The 19,291-nt window shown below is 44.7% G+C and overlaps 1 protein-coding gene across 1 annotated transcript in view; it reads right to left on the reverse strand.

Annotated features, from left to right (window-relative positions):
* Positions 1 to 954: 954 nt before the first annotated feature.
* The window catches only part of LOC147722868 (uncharacterized), a 31,039-nt gene continuing 12,702 nt past the window's right edge, over positions 955 to 19,291 (reverse strand). Inside the window, exon 3 of the mRNA XM_086967403.1 lies at positions 955 to 6,784. Within this exon, the coding sequence (XP_086823529.1) occupies positions 955 to 6,784 (5,830 nt within the window). The remainder of the gene's footprint in view (positions 6,785 to 19,291) is intronic.

Genomic DNA, 19,291 nt, shown 5'->3' on the forward strand with positions numbered 1-19,291 from the left:
TTTCCTGCAAAACTATAAAATTCTTGGCCCACGCTGCCGAAGAGTTGGAAAACAGGGAAACAATTAAAGACGACCTGTGCCAATTGGTCCCCCCAAGGCTGGGTCCGGACTCTCCCTCAATCTCTTAATGGATACTCTTTATTTTCACTTTTCCAGCATTAAAAAAAAAACTTCATTCTGAGTTAACAATGTGTTATTTCCATTAAGTTACACTTAACCCCCAAGCATTGTACCCCCGCTTAGAACACCCATTTGTTGTCTGGCAGCTGTAATGAGATAGTTATCCCCCTGCCCAGCTCCATTTGTGTTTTTTAACTTTACACAGTAACTGCACATTTGAGCAATTTGCTAAGCTTTGTGTTATTTTAATGTATTCTTTTTTTGTGTGATTTTATGTTGTTTTTATGCTGATTCAAAGATGTAAAGCTATATCCCATGGTGGTAAGATCCACCCTTTTATGATTTTCACAAATAAAATAAAGTATTACTTACTTACTGGCACTGCCCAAATACATTATTGATGCCTATCTAAGTATAAATTGCCGTCTTAACCAAAGACTGGTTGGCAAAACACTCAAGCCCAGGCGCACAGCTAAAGAACTGACGTCTGTTGGATTTTAGATTTGATTATCAATCTGACTCTTTTCAAGGTCAACCTGAACACCCAGCTCTACCCAGTGGCTTAAACTCAGACACAGGATGTGAAAGCGCTTAGAAACCTCAGGATTTATGGTGCTTTATAAACGTTTTTGTATGATCCAGCATGTTTTTTAAGATTCATTTTGGTATGTGTATAAAATTATTAATATTTCATTCACTTCTGCAACTTTAACCAAAAAAAAAACTAAAAGAAAGTTTCAGGCTCCAGCTTCAATGTTCTTTTCTTTAGAATAGGCAATTTTATTTTCCAGCTCTAATAAAGATTTTTGTGTTGCTACAACATTGTTACAGCTGTCATCTATACTTTGCATTTATGATTTGTGAAGTATGATTTACATCTCTTAAACCGTACTTGTTGACCTGAGTTTGTTCAGCAGCTTGCTGATGTTGGTGAATTTTCTGACAGAATCCACCCGTAGAAGCCTTTTTATAAGGTGGTATGATCTCTAAAAGAGTGTTTAATCTATTTTTTGCAGCAATACTCTGTTCACAAACTATGTTCCTCTTCGAATCTTTCTGGTGTGTTGTCTGATCCAAGTCTCTTCCTGTGGCTTTCAATGTTGAGCCTCCTCTTTTCCCCACATACATATTTGGACGTGAACGTGAGTGATCAGTCGTGGGAAATGAATCTCTTTTTTTACCAAGAGGTTCATAAAAAGCAGTTGTAAGGTCCTTTGGCTTCCCTTTTAATTGATATGAAGCACATGACGCTGGTAAAACCTTCAGACCTGCTGATACTTGGCCAGTTGATGATGGACCGCCTAGACCTTGATTTTGACAACAAGCATCATGGAAACATTTTTCTTTGACAAGAGGTAAACCCCCCATTTTTGACAAATGAGAGGATCTTGTATCTCGACCTATCCGCGTTGCCCCGAAGGGGCTGTCCTGCACGCGCCCTTCCATCTCAGAGGAAACACATTTTGCACAGGATTCCGAAATGAAAGCATTTGGCTTGAAGGCATCTGAGTTTCGATGACTTGACTCCAAACCCTGTGATTCAGACACATATGTAGTGTGATCACGATTGTGAGTGTAGAGACGTTCAGAGTTCTTTATATCAGGCATTGTTCTTTGATAAATGTAATTTGAAGCATACTGAGCAGTGTTTTTAGGCTTTAATCGAAAGTTTTCTTTGCAAGCAGGGACCTCGCTAAAGTTACTCTCACGCAAATGGTTTTGTTGAACTTTGGACTTCAACGATTCAGCCCCCTTATCTGTAGCTTGGTATTGAGCATGCTCCGAAATTGCATTTACAATGGCCTCTAGAACAGTGTTCTCCCTTGAACGAAGCCTGACGTGTGGCATGATATGGATTTCTTTTCTGATTCTTTTAAATAAGGCTCTAACTGCATCTTTTGCATTTGCTTTTAATTTCGTGCGTGCCAGGTGACATGACATTAATTTCCCTTTTTGAGCTGGAGTGCGATTGTCAAATTTAAATGGAGGCACTGAAAAGTTAGCTTCTTTCTCCACAAAGTATTCTGAATTATTTTGTGCGCAATATTTGCTTAGTGAATTAGAATCCTGTTGACTCGCTTTGAAAACTGGTGCTTTTGTTTGAGTCTTTGTGTTTTGGTTACCCGCACAGAAAATGGAGTCTATTTCCGTCCCAGCAAAGGCCTCCAGTTTGTTTATGACAGTTTCCAACACATCAGTCACAAAATTAAAGAGAGGGGAAGAAACACGGTGCTCTAGCTCATCATTTCTGTTTTGAGAATTTTGAAATGTCTGGTTCAATTTATTATTTGAGTTATTTACCACTTTTTTATTAATTTCCCATTTAAGCCTTGGTTTAGTAAGAGATTGTTTTTTTCCTTGGCATGTTTGTTCACAAAGGCTGTTTAACTGCTCAATAATAACTGTTCCATGAACGGGGTGTTTAAATTCTTCTAAATATTGTCTGTTGATTACTTCTCTGCTTACGTTTCTGTTTATATCACTTTGAAATGCCATTGGAGATTTGTTATTTGAATTATTTCCCATTTTATCATTGATATCCTTTCTGAACAGGTGTTTAACAGAAGGATGATTAGCTCCTTTGTTTGGCTGCTCACATAGGCTGTTTATCTGCTCTATAATAACTGAGCCATGGATGGGATGGTTGTATTCTTCCAGACACTGCCCATTGTTTAATTGTGTAGCGGATAAAAAAGCCACGTGCAGCTTCTGGAACACCACTCTGATCACATCATAGACAAGAAACTTCATTTCTGCGGGAGAAACCAGCTTGTCAGCATTTTCATTACATAGCCGTATAACCGCAGCCGAAACATCTCTCCCATAAGACTGACCGTCTGCGTTTGAATGATCACTGTGATGCAACAGCAGGTCGCCGAAATAATTTTGGAAAATTTCGATTACGATTTGCTTGACTGTTTTTATGGTTTGACAACGCTGTGGAGTTTTAGATTCTTCTTCGCTGTTTTTTATAACATTGTCAAAAACGAATTCCACAATATTTTTAAGCTGCTTGAACACTGAGCTGGAATCGCATTTCTGGAAGGTGGAGTAGCGTGGGTCAAGTTGCTTTTGTGCAGTCCTCTTGTTTACTTCTTTTTTCTCTTGTTCCCAATTATACGAAATACCTGTTTTAGACTGATTCACATTCGGAATATCAATTTCACTGGAAGTTTTCTTTTGATCGCCAGAACACATTATTTCGACTGCACCAACATTTTCTCTGCTTACCTCAGTAGAGGAAGCTACTTTTACTGAATAACATGTTCTTTTAAGAGACCATTTATTTCCTGGTTGTTTAATTCCACTTGACAGGTCTTTTTGTTGCTCTTCATCGATTGCTTCGTTTATTAAGTTAAAAATAGCCTCTGAAACCCCCCGTGCATAGGGATACAATTTAAGCACCAAAGTCATTCCTAGAGGTGAGTTCGCGGCAGATTGTTTTTCGTCTCTTCTATATACAAAGCCAGACTTGAAATCCACCTGTATAAAACTGGCGAACTTCTTCGAAATCACCCGTATCAAATGTTGACTGATTGTATTCACCAATGCCGATTGTTTTTCTGACGTGAGAGAGGCCTGCTTGTGATGGGGCTTGGAAAATAAGTTTACAAATGGCATGTCCACATCTACAAGAGACGTCAAACAACCGACATCTTCTTTTAGTAACCACAGGTCTGCACACAGCCCCATAAAATGGCCGCTCGGGGTGTCGTGGAATACTCCTGCTTGTTCGAAGGCCACGCTGAGCATCTTGAGCATGGTTTCTGTGATATCAATGGAAAACCTTGTGACACTCGGGTCTGAGAAGGGAAGGAGAGTATTCAGCGGATACTTCGGTACAACGGACACAACCTCTTTATTGTTCAGAAAGGCAATGCACTCAACATCTGCCAATATGGCGGTTAAGGTGTCCACTACCACCGCTTTGGCTGCCTTCACTATTGGGCACATCTTGTTTATACACACAACACCATCGTGCTCACTTAGTTTTGAGACCCTTTCCAGCAAGAGACGAGGATTTTTAGTTTTCATTTTATTCTCGGACAGGATCTGTGACCTTCTTTTTAACATCTTAGCAAGGCCATTAGTATTCTGAGAAACATGTTGGCTTTCCTTTCCAACTTGTTCCATCTCTGACGAAATAATAGAAGGTAAACCTACACATCGACGAAGTTTCCCTTTTGCAGGTTTAGGAACCGGTTTTGTAGACTTCTCTCTAGAATCCTCAACCTTTCCTTTGTACTCTGATTTACCAGATGATGCTTTTAAAAGTGAATTACAAATTATTCTAATTGTGTCATTCTCAGGAGTGGATGTAATCACATTTGAATCCTTTATTTGGTTTTCCTCCACTGCAGATTTTTGAATAGCATTTAAAATTGCACTTAAAATCTCCATTGCAAATTTACGTAACTTAGTTCGCAAATATAATGTGTTAGCTTTCTTCTGTATGGAAGCACCTGAATTGCCACTTGAGTTTAATAAGGAACACTTATCTTGCTTTGCATATGTCGTTGGTGATCTTGTTACATCTGCCTTTGAGAAGTTTTTGTTGGAAACAGGAACCTGAAGCTTTCTTGCGTGCTTTGATGGAATTTTATTTTTGGAAACATTTTTGCATTGGTTTTCCTCATGGTTTGCAAAAGATTTTAATTCCAGAAACTCAATTAAATCAGTTAAAATCATGTGTACTATAAGTTCATGAACATCTTTTAAAATAGTTACCTGTGTTACAACTTGAAGTGGGGATTTACCCTTAAGGTCATGGGCAAATGGATCTTTGTTGTGACAATCTTCTATCTTCTTTAGAATGTTCATAAGTTGTAATACACATTCATTTGGAACTTCGTGGATTTGATCAACTATGCCTTCTTTGTATACCCTCAGATCGGCGCACAGTCCCATAAAAGGCGCACAATGCATAGTAGGCAAAGTTGCAGCACATGAATGGAGGTTATAGTCAAAAGCCAAGCTGAGCAACTTGATGACAGACTCTACGTTATGCAGAACAAAAGCCAAAACATCCACAGCAGCGAATGGGTGTTTGCTGCTCAGAATGGATTCCGGTGGACATCTCAAAGCAATTTGACAATCCTCAGGTGAAAAATAAGATGAATAAGGAAACTGTTTATCTGCCATTATCGTTGCTAATGTGTCATTTACAAAATATTCGACGGCTTTTATTAAAGGTCGAATTTTCTTTTTGCTTGCAATCACTTCTATGTCGTGTAATGTGTTTTCGCACAGACTTTTGCTCTCGGATATTTCAGTTTCTGAGCTCTGTGACGTAGCCGTCCCTGAGGTAGAAGAGATGTGAATGGATGTGGAGGATTCTTCGAGTCCACTATCTGAAGAAATTACTGTTCCAGCAGAATGAACTGGTGGGATTTCCATTTTATTACACTGATCTGTGACGGATTGTCTGGGAATGATTTTGTTTTGTTTTGATGTAATCATGACAGGGACAGGATGGTCACTTGAGAACTCTTGCAATAGTATTTCCTTTCCTGCGGCCTCAGAGTGCACTGTTTGTAAAACACCTTCGCTGCCCAATGCATTTATGTCATTTAAAATAGTGGTAACGAGTCCAAGCAGAATTTGTCTTTCATGCAACGGGAACATTTTCTGCTTAGTTGTTTTTGAATTATTGTCCTGGTCCAGTTCTTTTAAAATGCTTCCTAATATACTTTTCAAAATATCTGCTATACAGTTGAACAGATTGGCTCTTTCACTACTCGTATTCAATGCATTTTGTTTCATCTCCTCTCTCTCAAGTGCTGGGGTTACCCATTGATCATCGGGCTGTGTTATTCTTTTACAAGCGATCATATTTGTCACTTCCCGGACTATATTCCTAGTTGTGCTACCAATTTGTCCATTGAAAATTGATGTTTGTGGATGTCTAATGTCAGTCATTTGAGTTATATTAAAACACGTTTGCTTGGAAACAGCAAAGGCTTCCAGTTTGTTGGAGACAGTGTGGATTAGTTCTTCCGTGATTTGAGATACAAACGTAACAGTTGGTTGTTGTCTGTTAAAAAGAAACAATTGTTTTGGCTGTTTGCAGATTTGTTCTTTGCCTGAAATGTTAAATGCCCCTTTGCTTTTGTGGCCTTGCTGTGACGTGGAAGCAGTACCCGTGTCCACAACTGTAGACTCTAGCTTAACAAATAGATTTTCTGTAACATCTTTAGAAACGTAACACACTTCAAGTTTTGAGATATCTTTTTCACTCATTTCAAGGGGTGAATTCACTTCAGGTGTGGACTCATTAAGTTGATGTTTTTTGATTAAAGTAAAACAGTCTTCTGAAAAATCGCTGACTAAGGAAAATGAGTACTTTAGCTCTTTTATGATGTTTTTACAAATGTTTTCAAAGACATCTTCAGTACGCTTTGTTATCTGAGGTTTGAGACGTTTCACACTGTTTCTATTTATTGTAATCATGTCCACCGGAACATTATCCATTTTACTACTCTCATTTGCATGTCTGAGTCCACGTTGATACAATTCTTTCAAATTGGAACTTTTTAGAGGAAGCAAATCTTTAAATTCACTACCTGTAGGATATTCATGCATTGCTGGTTTCCATTTCGGATCACAAGGTCTCTTCACTGCAACCATAGGAGGAAGTTCAGTTGGAAACAGTGGAACTTTGTATCTGCAAAAAAGACATTTCCTTATTTAACATGATCTAAGGAACTCAAGCAATGTTCTAAAGATGTTATATCTTGCTACGATAATTTATGAATTAAGAAAGCAAAACACATCTACTATGCACATTTTTGGACCACAGAGATGGAAAATATTGACATTAGGATTTCTGAGTTTAAAACGTTTACACAAAGCTTTCCCCTGGGTTGCTAAAAAGGTAGACACGATGTTTGAAGAACAGCGATCACCCCAGGGCTGTTTGCATGTTGCTACTCAGAGGATGGATAATTAGCAGTCTGGGAAGTCAGTAAGTAGGAGGACGTTTTCTTCTATCAATGTACTGCTTGTTTGTTTGTGACATTTTTTGCAAACTCTTTTTATTGAGGTTTTTAAATGTACAGCATGATTTAGTAGCATCATATCAACATACTGTGAGATGTTGGCCTGGTATATGATGTCCACTATTCTAGTGAGACACCTTGCACCAGTCCAAACAACCCTTATTGATGGTAGGTTGTAAAGTCAACCTTATAGAAAGCTATCATAGTGGTAGCTGTGGAGAGCAACCTTCAGACTAAGACTTAGAGGCAAGTTAAGCAAGTTGTTTTACCATTTATAATCTATTGAGTACCAAATGTAAGCACACCACACAAGGTATATATCAAATATATATGTATTTAATCTAAACACAACCCTCTGAACTCTTTATGATGTCAGAGGTAAAAGTACAAAACAAGGAACTTGATTAGCATACGATAAGCTGCACATTATAAGTTTTGCCCTAGGGGCCTCACAAACCATATACTAAAATAATGGTATAAGAACCATGTGTGGAATAGAAAGGAGGCCTAGGGCCTGTGAAATTGCTGGGGCTTCAAGGAACAACCAAAGGTTAGGATGTAGGAGGCCCACGGGAGACGCGTGCAGTGTCTAAACACAGCAGCGGGTTACCATTGACTTTCCATGGAGAACAAACAAAGTACAGTTTTAAAGATTAAGGGCACAAGGAGGTTAACTACGATGAAGCCCTTTTAGACTAGGACGCATGAAGAGTCAATACCCACTGGAGCACCGGAGTACTCGTGTTACCTCACCTATAGAAGCCGGGTGCATAGGTGTCTATTCGTGTCGGGTTTCGTTGTTGATTCCAATGGAGAGCTGCGAAGAAATGCTTCAGGCGACCAGAAGAAAAGTGTCCGGGTGGATCCAAGGGTGGATCAAAGATCTGAAGAACCTGAAAGCAGAAGGGACAGAGTCTGGGTCACTTGCCAGTGACCAGGATGGTGACAGGAAGATGCCAGGCAATGTCGGGTGATTTCAGGAAAAGAAGTGAAGTTTGTCTCTTCAGCCACATGGTCCAGGAGGGTCGATGATGCCAGGAGCTGGATTCGAGCTGTTCCATGAAGGATCTTGTTGACTGCGGTGTCGGTATCCGGATTGGACCCAACAAGCCTTAGCAAACGCAAAACACGCTGGATGTCGAGATTGGCTTCGGTGCAGACCAGCAAGGTCTGGGGAACTTCTCCTTTGCAGGGAAGTCGGAGCAAGCCTGGAGCAACCAGGATCGCAAAGTAAATCAAAGGAAAGTCTTTGTGGGGGCCCACTAGCCAATGGATTAGGAAACGCGAAGACGTGTCGAGCTGAAATGCACAAAGCGGGCCCACGGTACACTCGTGGAGTGTGGGACTCTGAGCTTTGGTGCAAATGGTGCTCGGGGCTGGGGCTTCAAACACCCCAATGCACAACTTCGGGACACCTCGGGAAGTAGGTGCAGTTTGCAAAATGCAGGATGTCCAAGAGTTCCGGTCCCATGTCTCTCGTGTCCGCTATGGATCTTAGCTTTGCTGGGATCTCGGGTCAGCTGGAAGTCTGAGTCTTGTGTCGCAGATTTTTCAGGATCCGGTGGGAGCCTCAAAAATGCAGACTGGCAAGGATGCAGTTGGTGCCTGTTTGAACAGGGTGGTCACTCCTTGAACACAAGGGAGATTTCTTCCGTCTTCCAGTCAATATGGAATGTCGAAGGTCCAAGATATATGTTGCAGATTTTCGTCCAGGGTAATCTGAAGTCCTAGTGACTGAGGTTCTATACTGGAAGTTTAGGGGTTGGACTAACTCTAAGGTCCCACCTATGGGTGGACCTGGGGAAGGAGTGGTTACACACCTTCCCCTTTGTCCAGTTTCGCGCCAGAGCTGGGGTTGAGCGCCCCAGCAACCGGTTTGAACTGGGAAATGCATGGAGCACCTTGTGTGCCCCAGGCAGTGTCTGAAAAGCATTCACTGAATGCAACCCACCCTGCCCCAATAAACTAAAGCCTGACTGGGGAGGTGCCAGCACCTCCCTGGTCAGGAAACCTATTGTCCAGGCCTACCCTGCCAGAGTTTCATCCAGCAGCAGGAGGGCAGACTTGTGTCTGTGGCTGCAGCATCCATTTTCTGATGCCTCAGTTCTGTTTAACTTTGACCGGGTAAACCAGTAACCACATGTCTTCTCCCTCTAGAAGGGTGGAATGCTACCCCCCTCTGCCAGAACTGGTTGGGGGGGGGGGGGGGGGGGGGTAATATTCCAAAGTGTTTAACACCTTACACGACATGTTTTGATAATGCCAAACCAAAGTTAGCATTAACTGCGAGGATTATAATGCACTTAAGAGTATATGGTATGGCTATATCATAGAACAGCTATAAGGAGGTGGTTCCGACAGCTGCAGAGAGGCTCAGCTTATGCTAGGGCACCCTATCACACAAAACCAAGCTCTCTGCCTCCAGGATTGTCAAGGCCTGCCATAGGAGTGACTTATAGGTTAACATGTGTTTATATATTACCTACTGGCGGTCGCCAGTAGGTATATATAGTTAGGATTTTTTCTCTATGGGACTTTTGAAAATTCTATGTCTAATAACTTTGGCGTTTGTGGACGGAATCGGCTGAAATTTTCAGGAAAATGGCACATTTTGTTTCTGAGCAGCCCCAGACAATTTGGGGGGGTTACGTCAAGGGGGGGCCGAGAAAAAAGGGGAGTCCCAAAACGCGTTTTTAACATTGAGTTTTCCATAGGGCGTTTGGCCTCACTTTTAGCTCGAACTGCTGAATGGATTTGCACGAAACTTGGCAAAATTGTAGGGACTGTTAGCCCGATGTGCCTTTGCTGGGTCTCAATATATGTGCTCCAGTCGATTTTGAGAAATTAACGTTTTAAAAAACAGATATATCTGTGACAGCGTCCCGGGTAGCGCTCCGGTTCGCGAACTTTTCGCGTAACGGAGCTTTGCGAAGCGAAGCTGATTGGCTCTCCGGTGTCTGTCAACATTCTAAACAGTCCGGTGCGGCCGCCATCTTGTCTCTCGGTAGGATCGAGAGACAAGAAGAGGAGAAAAACGAAGGGGGAATTTAATGAAAGGGGACAAGGTAGACCCTTCTTGACCCCCTAGGAATGATGTTGGGGTTATTAAAGGGTCCCGTGGGGCAAATAAAAAAAAATTGATTTTTTGCGGTAGAAGCGCTTTCCGGTTCGCGAACCAGGTAGCGAATCGGGACGCGAAACGGGAATTCGCCATTTTGTGTTTCTTTTTAATTAAATTACAAGATGGAGGAAAAACAATGTGAGAAATGGGTATAAGGGGGTACGGGAGACGTATCCTGACCCCCTATGTTTTCTGAGGGTGGCTGAGGATGCTCATGTATGTTGATACTTGTCTTCCAGCGGCTGCGCGTGAGCGTTTTTTTTTGCTGCGTGACGTCTGTTAACGTTTGATTCGAAGGAAATCAGGAAGTGTTGACCGCCATTTTGACACTGCGAGTAAATATATTGTTAAAAATAATTGTTATAAATTAATCCGTATTGATAAACATTGTCTGCGCCATCTTGCTTTTTTTCCAATGCCACACTTTTGCACGGCAGCCATTTTAGATGCCTTGACCAGACCCACTCTCTGCACGCCGCCGATCCTCAGCATGGCTTCCCACCCTCGCAAGCATCTCCCCCACGCACTGGTCACCCCCGGGCTCTCTCTTATGCATGGGCCATAAACCTCTCCCCATCTGCGCTGCTCTTCCCTGAGAATCACACCCTGTGCCCGCCCGACACCACCCTTTCACCCTATTCACTACCGCACCCTCTGAAATTCCTCTTCCTTTGTGTCTGATTGTCCAGGCCGGTCCCAGGCTATCACCTAGCCCTGCGGATGTAGTTTATGGCCTCAACTGTAAATAATCACCCCTCTTCAAAGGAGTTACAGTAGATCAAGGCCCCCACCCGATGAGATCCGTCACACCACACTCGTTCCTACTATCTGATAACGATCCTGTATTGTGATTGGGGAGGGGATTCTCTCTGTGAGGGTGTGTGGGACCGAGCCTGAAAAGGAAGATTCCAGGGATGCCTTTTTGTACATCAAAGTCTTCACAATTATGTGTCACATTAAAAATATATAGCACTCCAACAAAGTAGTAGGATTATAACACTTTAATAACTTATAAATATATACAAAGCACCAGAAACAGTAAACACGTTAAAAAAAAATTTAAACAGAAGCAACAATGGTCAGTAGCGGTCTGTTGTGCGAATAGTCCGAAGGCAGCACAACGCGCTGAGATCTGGACGGCACCCAGGTGATGTCCTTTACTTTCCGCACTGGTCTTGGCATCCTACAATGCTGCGCCGAAAAACGGCGTGGGGCGCCCCGGGGGGGGGGAGGGGGTAGGGGGGGAGGCGGCGGAGTGGTGGAGGCTCGTCTGCTGTAGTGGGGCGCCCCTTTACCGTTTCAGTTGCCATTCCGCCCGCTTTTGCTACACTGTGCCTCATCCGCCATTCAGCTGTTTTACCGCCCGCTCTTGCGGCTACAGCGTCTCGCTCACCATCTAGTTGAGTTGCGCCCACTCTTGCGGTGCAGCGATAGGCGGCTGCCACAGGACTCTTAAAATGGCGGCCGGCTCTTCTGATTTGGGCCTGGTCCACTAAAATGGCCCTGGGACACCTTGGAACTCGGACGCTTGTCTGCTAGGGCTTGGGCCCCATTCTCTAAAGCGTCCCCTCAGCCTTGAAGATTCTACAAAAGTCTTGGGGGCCCCCGACTCCCGCAGGCTTCCGGTGGGGAGCGGCTGCCATGATTGCTTGCGGAATGGCCACGACGGAGCTACGAGATGGTGGTGCTCTCATGCTGACGCCAGCTTCAGTCTGAAACATCCAGAAACACTGTAGACTATCAATTCGATGAGTTCCGGTGGAGCCCCAATGTGACCCGGTAGGGAAGAACTTGCCCTCCCCTTTTTTGAGTGATGGTTCTTGTTGCCTGTCCCCTCTGTTGTCATCTAACGGAACCTTTTTGGATTGCCGAGTGAGAAAAAAAAAGGTGGGGCTTTCATCGTTTGGGAAAAAAAAATGTTTTAATCCAATGAAAAGTGTTATTTTTAGGTCATATGATCAAGCATTTCATCATTAGTAAACCAAAAGTAAAATAAACCAATGAAAAGTTTTATAAACAAGTCACATGACCTGTTATGCGGCTTTGGGCTATAAAAAGCCTACAAAATCAGTTGGCCTGTGAGGCGGCATCAGTAGCGGACCGATGTGCGAATAGGCCGAAGGCAGCACAACGCGCCGAGATCCGGATGGCACCGAGGTGGTGTCCAGCAAGTTTCACTGGTGTGGCCATCCTACAATGCTGCGCCGAAAGACGGCGTGGGGTGCCCGGGGGGGGGGGGGAGAGGCGGCGTAAACAGACCTCTTCCGCCTCCCCAGGTGAAGGCACCTCATCTGCAGTGGGGCGCCTCTTAGCGTTTCACTCGTCTTCCAGCAGAGTTCTGCCCGCTCTTGCGGCACAGTGTCTCACCCTCCATCCAGCTGAGTTCCGCCCGCTCTTGCGGTACAGCGTCTCGCCCGCCATCCAGCTGAGTTTCGCCCGCTCTTGCGGTACAGCGTCTCGCCCGCCATCCAGCTGAGTTTCTCCCGCTCTTGCGGTACAGTGACTCGAACGCGCCGAGATCCGGATGGCACCGAGGTGGTGTCCAGCCAGTTTCACTGGTGTGGCCATCCTACAATGCTGCGCCGAAAGACGGCGTGGGGTGCCGGGGGGGGGGGAGGCAGCGCAAACGGGCCTCTCCCTCCTCCCCAGGTGGAGGCACCTCATCTGCAGTGGGGTGCCTCTTAGCGTTTCACTCGCCTTTCAGCTGAGTTCCGCCCGCTTTTGCGGTACAGTGACTCACCCGCCATCCAGCTGAATTGCGCCCACTCTTGTGGTGCAGCGATAGCCGGCTGCAACAAGACTCTCAAAATAACGGCCAGCTCTTTGGATTTGGGCTTGGTCCACTAAAATGGCTCTGGGACACCTTGGAACTCGGACGCTTGCCTGCTAGGGCATGGGCCCCATTCACGAAAGCGTCCCCTCTTTTGACTGATTGTTCTTGTTGCCTATTTCTTCTGTTGTCATTTAACGGAACTTTTTGGACTGCCGAAAATGGTTCTGGTCCGACCGCTGGTTGGTGGAGACATTTTGACTATATCCTGGACCTGCCCGGCCTCGCCCAAAATGGCGCCGGTATAAATGGGACTCGTAACTCCTTGTTGTGTACTGGTTGCCCAACCTTGATATCACGAGATACGTATGCAGTTTTGAAGCACATGGCGGGCGGGAACGAGAATTGATTGAACATTTTGACATCCCTATTGATATTAAGTTCTGATGTGTTATTGATTACTGTACTATTGAAAGTTCGAATTAACGTCACCCATGGTACTTGCCCGCAAATGTATATCTAGATAATTTTATTGTAACTGGCCCTGTCGTACTTTAATTATAAAATGTACGTCCACCGATTCCGCAAATGTTAGACACCTTAGTTCTTGCAATCTAATGGGTCGCCCGTTACGTTCTTCTACAGTGTAAATGTTCCCTCATCATATACGATTCCAGTTTGCTCCGTGGCCAGCCTACGTGGTTATAGGCCCGTATTTGTATACTGACATTTTCACAATAAAGGTTTTTTAAAAAAAACATGGTAGTAGTACCTACATTGGTAAAGTTTTGAATAATAGCCACTGTTTTCAAATTAGTAAAAGGCAAGTGAAATAAAGCAGTCCAATTACATGACGGTTAAAAGGTATAATACGCAGGAACGCAGTAAAGATAAATGGTCAAGGGCTGTTGTGTTTTCTACTCCTGCAACATAAAGTGATCGATAAGAATCCGATATTCATGCCTATCAGCGACTAAGACAGCAGGCCGAGCCTCTTTTGCTCAACGGCTCCCTCATGGGACGAAGAAACGCCCTTTTTCTCGAAAAAGGAATATTTTACTTGCAGGACAGTTGTAAATTTCCCGGGAAAATACATTAGCCTGGAACATTGTTAGTGATAAACTGTAAATGCATCTGGGTCCTTTGCTTTACAAGTCAGAGCGAGAAAAAAAAAGGTGGGGCTTTCATCATTTGGGAAAAAAAAAAATGTTCGAAAGCAATGAAAAGCGTTATTTTTAGGTCATATGACCAAGCCTTTCATCATTAGAATAACAAAAGTAAAATGAACCAATGAAAAGTTTTATTAACAAGTCACATGACCTGTTATGCTTACGTTACGCGCTGCGCGCCGCGCGCCACGCTCTGGATCGTTTCCGGGAAGCTGCGCCTTGCGCACCGGAGCACTTCCGGGTGCGCTAACGCGGCGCGTCATATGACGCATTACGCGACAACGCAGGTCCAGAATATAGTCAAAATGTCTCCACCAACCAGCGGTCGGAATACAACCCCTTTCAGCAGTCCAAAAAGTTCTGTTAAATGACAAGAGAAGGGACAGGCAACAAGAACAATCAGTCAAAGAGGGGAGCGCAAGTTCTTCTCTACCGGGTCACTTTGGGGCTCCACCGGAACTGATCGAATTGGTAGTCTACAGTGTTTCTGGATGTTTCAGGTTGAAGCTGGCGTCAGCATGAGAGCACCCCGTGGCTACGTCGTGGCCATTCCGCGAGCAATCATGGCAGTCGCTCGCCACCGGAAGTCTGCGGGAGTCGGGGGCCCCGGTGACTTTTGTAAAATCTTCAAGGCTGAGGGGACGCTTTTGGGAATGGGGTCCATGCCCTAGCAGTCAAGCGTCCGAGTTCCAAGGTGTCCCAGGGCCATTTTAGTGGACTAGGCCTAAATCCGAAGAGCCGGCCGCCATTTTGAGAGTCCTGTTGCAGCCGCCTATCGCTGCACCGCAAGAGTGGGCGCAATTCAAGTGGATGGTGGGCGAGACGCTGTAGCCGCAAGAGCGGGCGCAACTCAGCTGGTTGCGTGAAGTGCTGGGGTGTACCTGAGAAACCTCCACCTGGGGAGGTGGGGGAGGCTCGTTCGCGCCGCCTCTCCCTTCTAGTGCATCCCACGCCGTCTCCTGGCACAGGAATATGTGATGGTCGGACTAGGGCACCGCAGGACGTGTCTTCAGGTCAAACGGATTGTGGGACAATGTTCAGAATGGAAGAGTCACCAAAAGGCAAAAAGTTCCGCTTGACCCCGGGAGCCGGCCGCCTATGTCGGGGGCGATCTCAGGCCACACCAGGGCAACAAGACTTGGGGAGGGGGTCGGCGCCATCACACCGCCCCTCGGGGGCCTCCGTCAAGCGGTTCAGGGAGGCACCGCATCACATTGATTTCCAATGCAGTCAGGTCCACAAACAGCCCCCACTTACTTTGAGAATAGTGAAGCTGCAGCAGGTGCAAATAAACTTCAGACAGTGTTACAAGCGCTGCTCAGAACCCTCAACTATGGCACCCAACATCCAGGACTTATGCCATTTGTGCAAGGCAGTGACATCGAAGTAACTCAGGGACCAAGGAACATACCATATCCAGAGTCCTTCCCACAGCGTCTGCCTTCCTTGTTACCTAGTTATGGTTATTTCACTCCCACTCCAGGCTTTTAGTCTGTGGATGGAAAACCATGAACCTACACTCACGTATGAAAATGTTACTATTGATGCTTGACTGAGGCCAAGGAGATCAGAGTGCATGAGTCTCATGCTCGATCGATTGAGCTAGCCGGATCAGGCAACAAAAAGGTGGTGGTGGGGGTGGCGGCATCAGCAAGGCATCCTCACACACAACTTGTCGGACATCAGCTCTGGATGTACTGGGGACGAGTCTTGGCGCAAGGTGTCGTCCCCGGGCAATTTGCACAACGGTCCTCCACCCCTAGGCCGCCAGCTATGCTACCTCGACAGGAATAGTGATGGATGTTGCAGCAGGCTGCCATGTAAATAGTTATTTAATAAAACGTTTTACCCTGTTACTTTGCTGGTGTGTTGTATATATTTATAATATTTGCATAGGGTTTGTCGTTATTTTGGGCGGGGTGGGTGGCGGAGCCGAGCTGTCTTGCAGCCATCATGGTGTCGAGCTCAGTTCATGTCACTAGTTTCGTATTTCTCATGAGGGGTTGTTCCTAATGTTTCTATTTTAGCAAGGTCAAAAAGAGATCCCATTAGTGGCCTACTGATTTTGCTCGATTCCTTTTGTTTTTTTAAACGATTTTTCACTATCTGCAAAGACTAAACAGAGTATTGCGACTCTGTGCTTGTTTGTAAATAGAGAATGAACCAAAGAGAACCAATTCTAAAACAGTAAATGCTTGGATAACAATCAATGAAATGGATAGAGAAGCAGGCACGACGGATTACAACGGGGGCAAAGGCCTGCGTTACCTACCCTTCACTATCTGCAAAGAGAGAATACTCCTTAAAGAAAAGAGGGGGGGGCAGCGTTCAAAGCACATCAGCGTGCAGCGTGCATAAACACGAAAATGTTTTTATCTATCACGTACTTGACATTTTAAAGCTTTTCATATTTGCTATTAAAAAACCATTGAAATTCACTGAAAAAAACAGTCAGGTCCACAAACCTTACTCATATAGCTACTGATTAACACATGCAGCAGTTTACAGAACAACAGACATAATAATGCACAAATTAAGACAGTTTAGTCACTAACCCATGCACTCAGTGAGACACATTTAATCACTCACTCATACAGTCAGTCATGCACCTACTAAATCCTTCATCCAGACACTTATACATCCACTCATTCTTCAATATGTAAGACATATTTTAACTTTACAGAAACATACAGTCACTGGGTGTTGTCATCAGTGATGTCATCAGTGATGTCACTGACCATGTTATGAATGATGTAATATGTGACATCATCAGCAGTGGATTGCGGGTGCGCGATATATAGTTAGTGCAACTAACTATATATGCGAATTTCAATGGTTTTGTGCGAGTAAATTAAGGTTTTGTAAATGCTAATCCATAACTATATATGGTCTATAACCAATGTTTTTTTCAGTGAATTTTCAAGGTTTTGTAAATGCTAATTCCTAACTATATATGGTCTATAACCTATGGTTTTTTCAGTGAATATATATATATATGGGTATAGGTATACTATATCCCAGTAAGGGGTGATTACACCACCTTACCCAGGCTGCAGGTGCAGACCTGTGGTGTCAGTTTGGAAGGCTAACCAGGGGTGGAACAATACATGCTGCAGCTCCTGGTAGGCCTAGGGTGCACCTATGCCCTGGGTACCTAGGGTACACTATACAGAGCTCACAAGGGTGACCCAGTAACCAATCTGGTATGTACTAAAGTACATGGTATCAATTTAGAGAGAGTACAACTAGGCTGTGGGCCTGATCAGCAGGGCCACAGCCATACTAAAGTGGAAAAACCAGTGAAGCACAGCAAAAAGTGGGGGTAACCATAGGAAGCAGGGACATTAAACTAACCTTGACCAAGTCTTCATGTTCTAAGTGGAAATATCTGGAGAGTCCATCTTCATTGGCATGGTTACTCCCAGGTCTATGTTCCACTGTATAGTCCATTCCCTGTAAGGAAATGGACCACATGAGTAGTTTGAGATTTTCACCCTTCATCTGTTTTAGCCATAAGAGGGGCTTATGGTCTGTCTGAACAGTGAAGTGAGTACCAAACAAGTATGGTCTAAACTTCTTCAGAGCCCAAAACACAGCAAAGGCCTCCCTCTCAATAGCTGACCAACGTTTCTCTCTAGGGGTCAGCCTTCTGCTAATGAAATCTACTGGCTGGTCCTGACCTTCTTCATTTAATTGTGATAGCACAGCCCGTACCCCCAACTCAGAAGCATCTGTTTGAACAATGAATTCTTTGGAGTAGTTAGGACTTTGCAGAACTAGTGCAGTGCATATGGCCACCGAACTTTTTTAGGCATTCTTTTAGAAGTTAAGTCATTTAGGGGTGTCAAAATGGAACCATACCCCTTGACAAATCTCCTATAGTACCCAGTCAGGCCCAAGAAAGCTCTGACCTGAGTCTGGGTGGTTGGAGCAACCCAGTCCATGATGGTCTGGATTTTGCTCTGCAATGGTTGAACCTGGCCTCCACCTACAAGGTGGCCCAGGTACACAACCTGACTCTGCCCTAACTGGCACTTAGTAGCCTTGATAGTTAGGCCTGCCTTCTGCAGGGCCTCCAAAACTTTTTTCAGGTGGATCAGGTGATCTTCCCAGGTGGAGCTAAAGACAGCAATATCATCAAGATAAGCCGCACAGTAGCCTTCCAGACCTGTGAGGACTTTGTTCACCAACCTTTGAAATGTGGCAGGTGCATTCTTCAGACCAAAGGGCATTACCTCAAATTGATAATGTCCACTAGGGTTTGAGAATGCTGTTTTTGGCTTTGCATCATCAGCTAGTCTGATCTGCCAGTAGCCAGCTGTCAGATCAAATATGCTCAGAAATTTGGCTGAGGCCAAAGTGTATATGAGCTCATCTGCTCTTGGTATTGGATGGGCATCTGTCTTAGTGACAGCATTGAGACCTCTGTAGTGTACACAAAACCTAATCTCTCTCTTACCACCCTGGGTGTGAGGTTTAGGTACTAGGACTACTGGACTAGCCCAAGGCTATCTGAAGGCTCCATCACTCCCAATTGCAACATTGTCTGGACTTCAGTCCTGATACAGTCCCTGACATGATCAGGTTGCCTGTAAATCTTATGTTTAACAGGCAGGCTGTCCCCCAGTGTCCACTTCATGAGTGCACCAGGTAGTCTTACTTGGAGTCAGGGAAAACATATGTCTGAACTGCTGCAGAACTTGTCTACAGTCAGTTTGCTGCAGCTCAGTGAGGCTGCCTGCCAAGGCTACACCATCTACTGATCCGTCATCAGGGTTCTGAGAGAGCAGGTCTGGGAGAGGGTCACTCTCTTCCTCCTGTCCTTCATCAGTAGCCATGAGCAAGCCCATGTCTGCCCTGTCAACATATGTCTTCAGTCCGTTGACATGGAGCACCCTGTGGGGGCCGAAGCTGTTGTGTATGTCAGCGATCTTGCGGTGAAAGAACGAGGCGGGTGAGTCGCAGAGGTCTTGCGAGGGTGTGATGTCGTTGTTGTAGGCACTGGGGTTGGAGAGCTCTTTAATGATGCTGAAGAGTTTCTTGCTGTTGTGGGTGTTGTTGTCCAGACATTCTTTGAATGCTGTCCTTTTGGTGGTGCAGATCAGCTGGTGGT

The sequence above is a fragment of the Lissotriton vulgaris genome, chromosome 4_1 (assembly GCF_964263255.1).
Source record: "Lissotriton vulgaris chromosome 4_1, aLisVul1.2, whole genome shotgun sequence".
Classification (NCBI taxonomy): Eukaryota; Metazoa; Chordata; class Amphibia; order Caudata; family Salamandridae; genus Lissotriton; species Lissotriton vulgaris.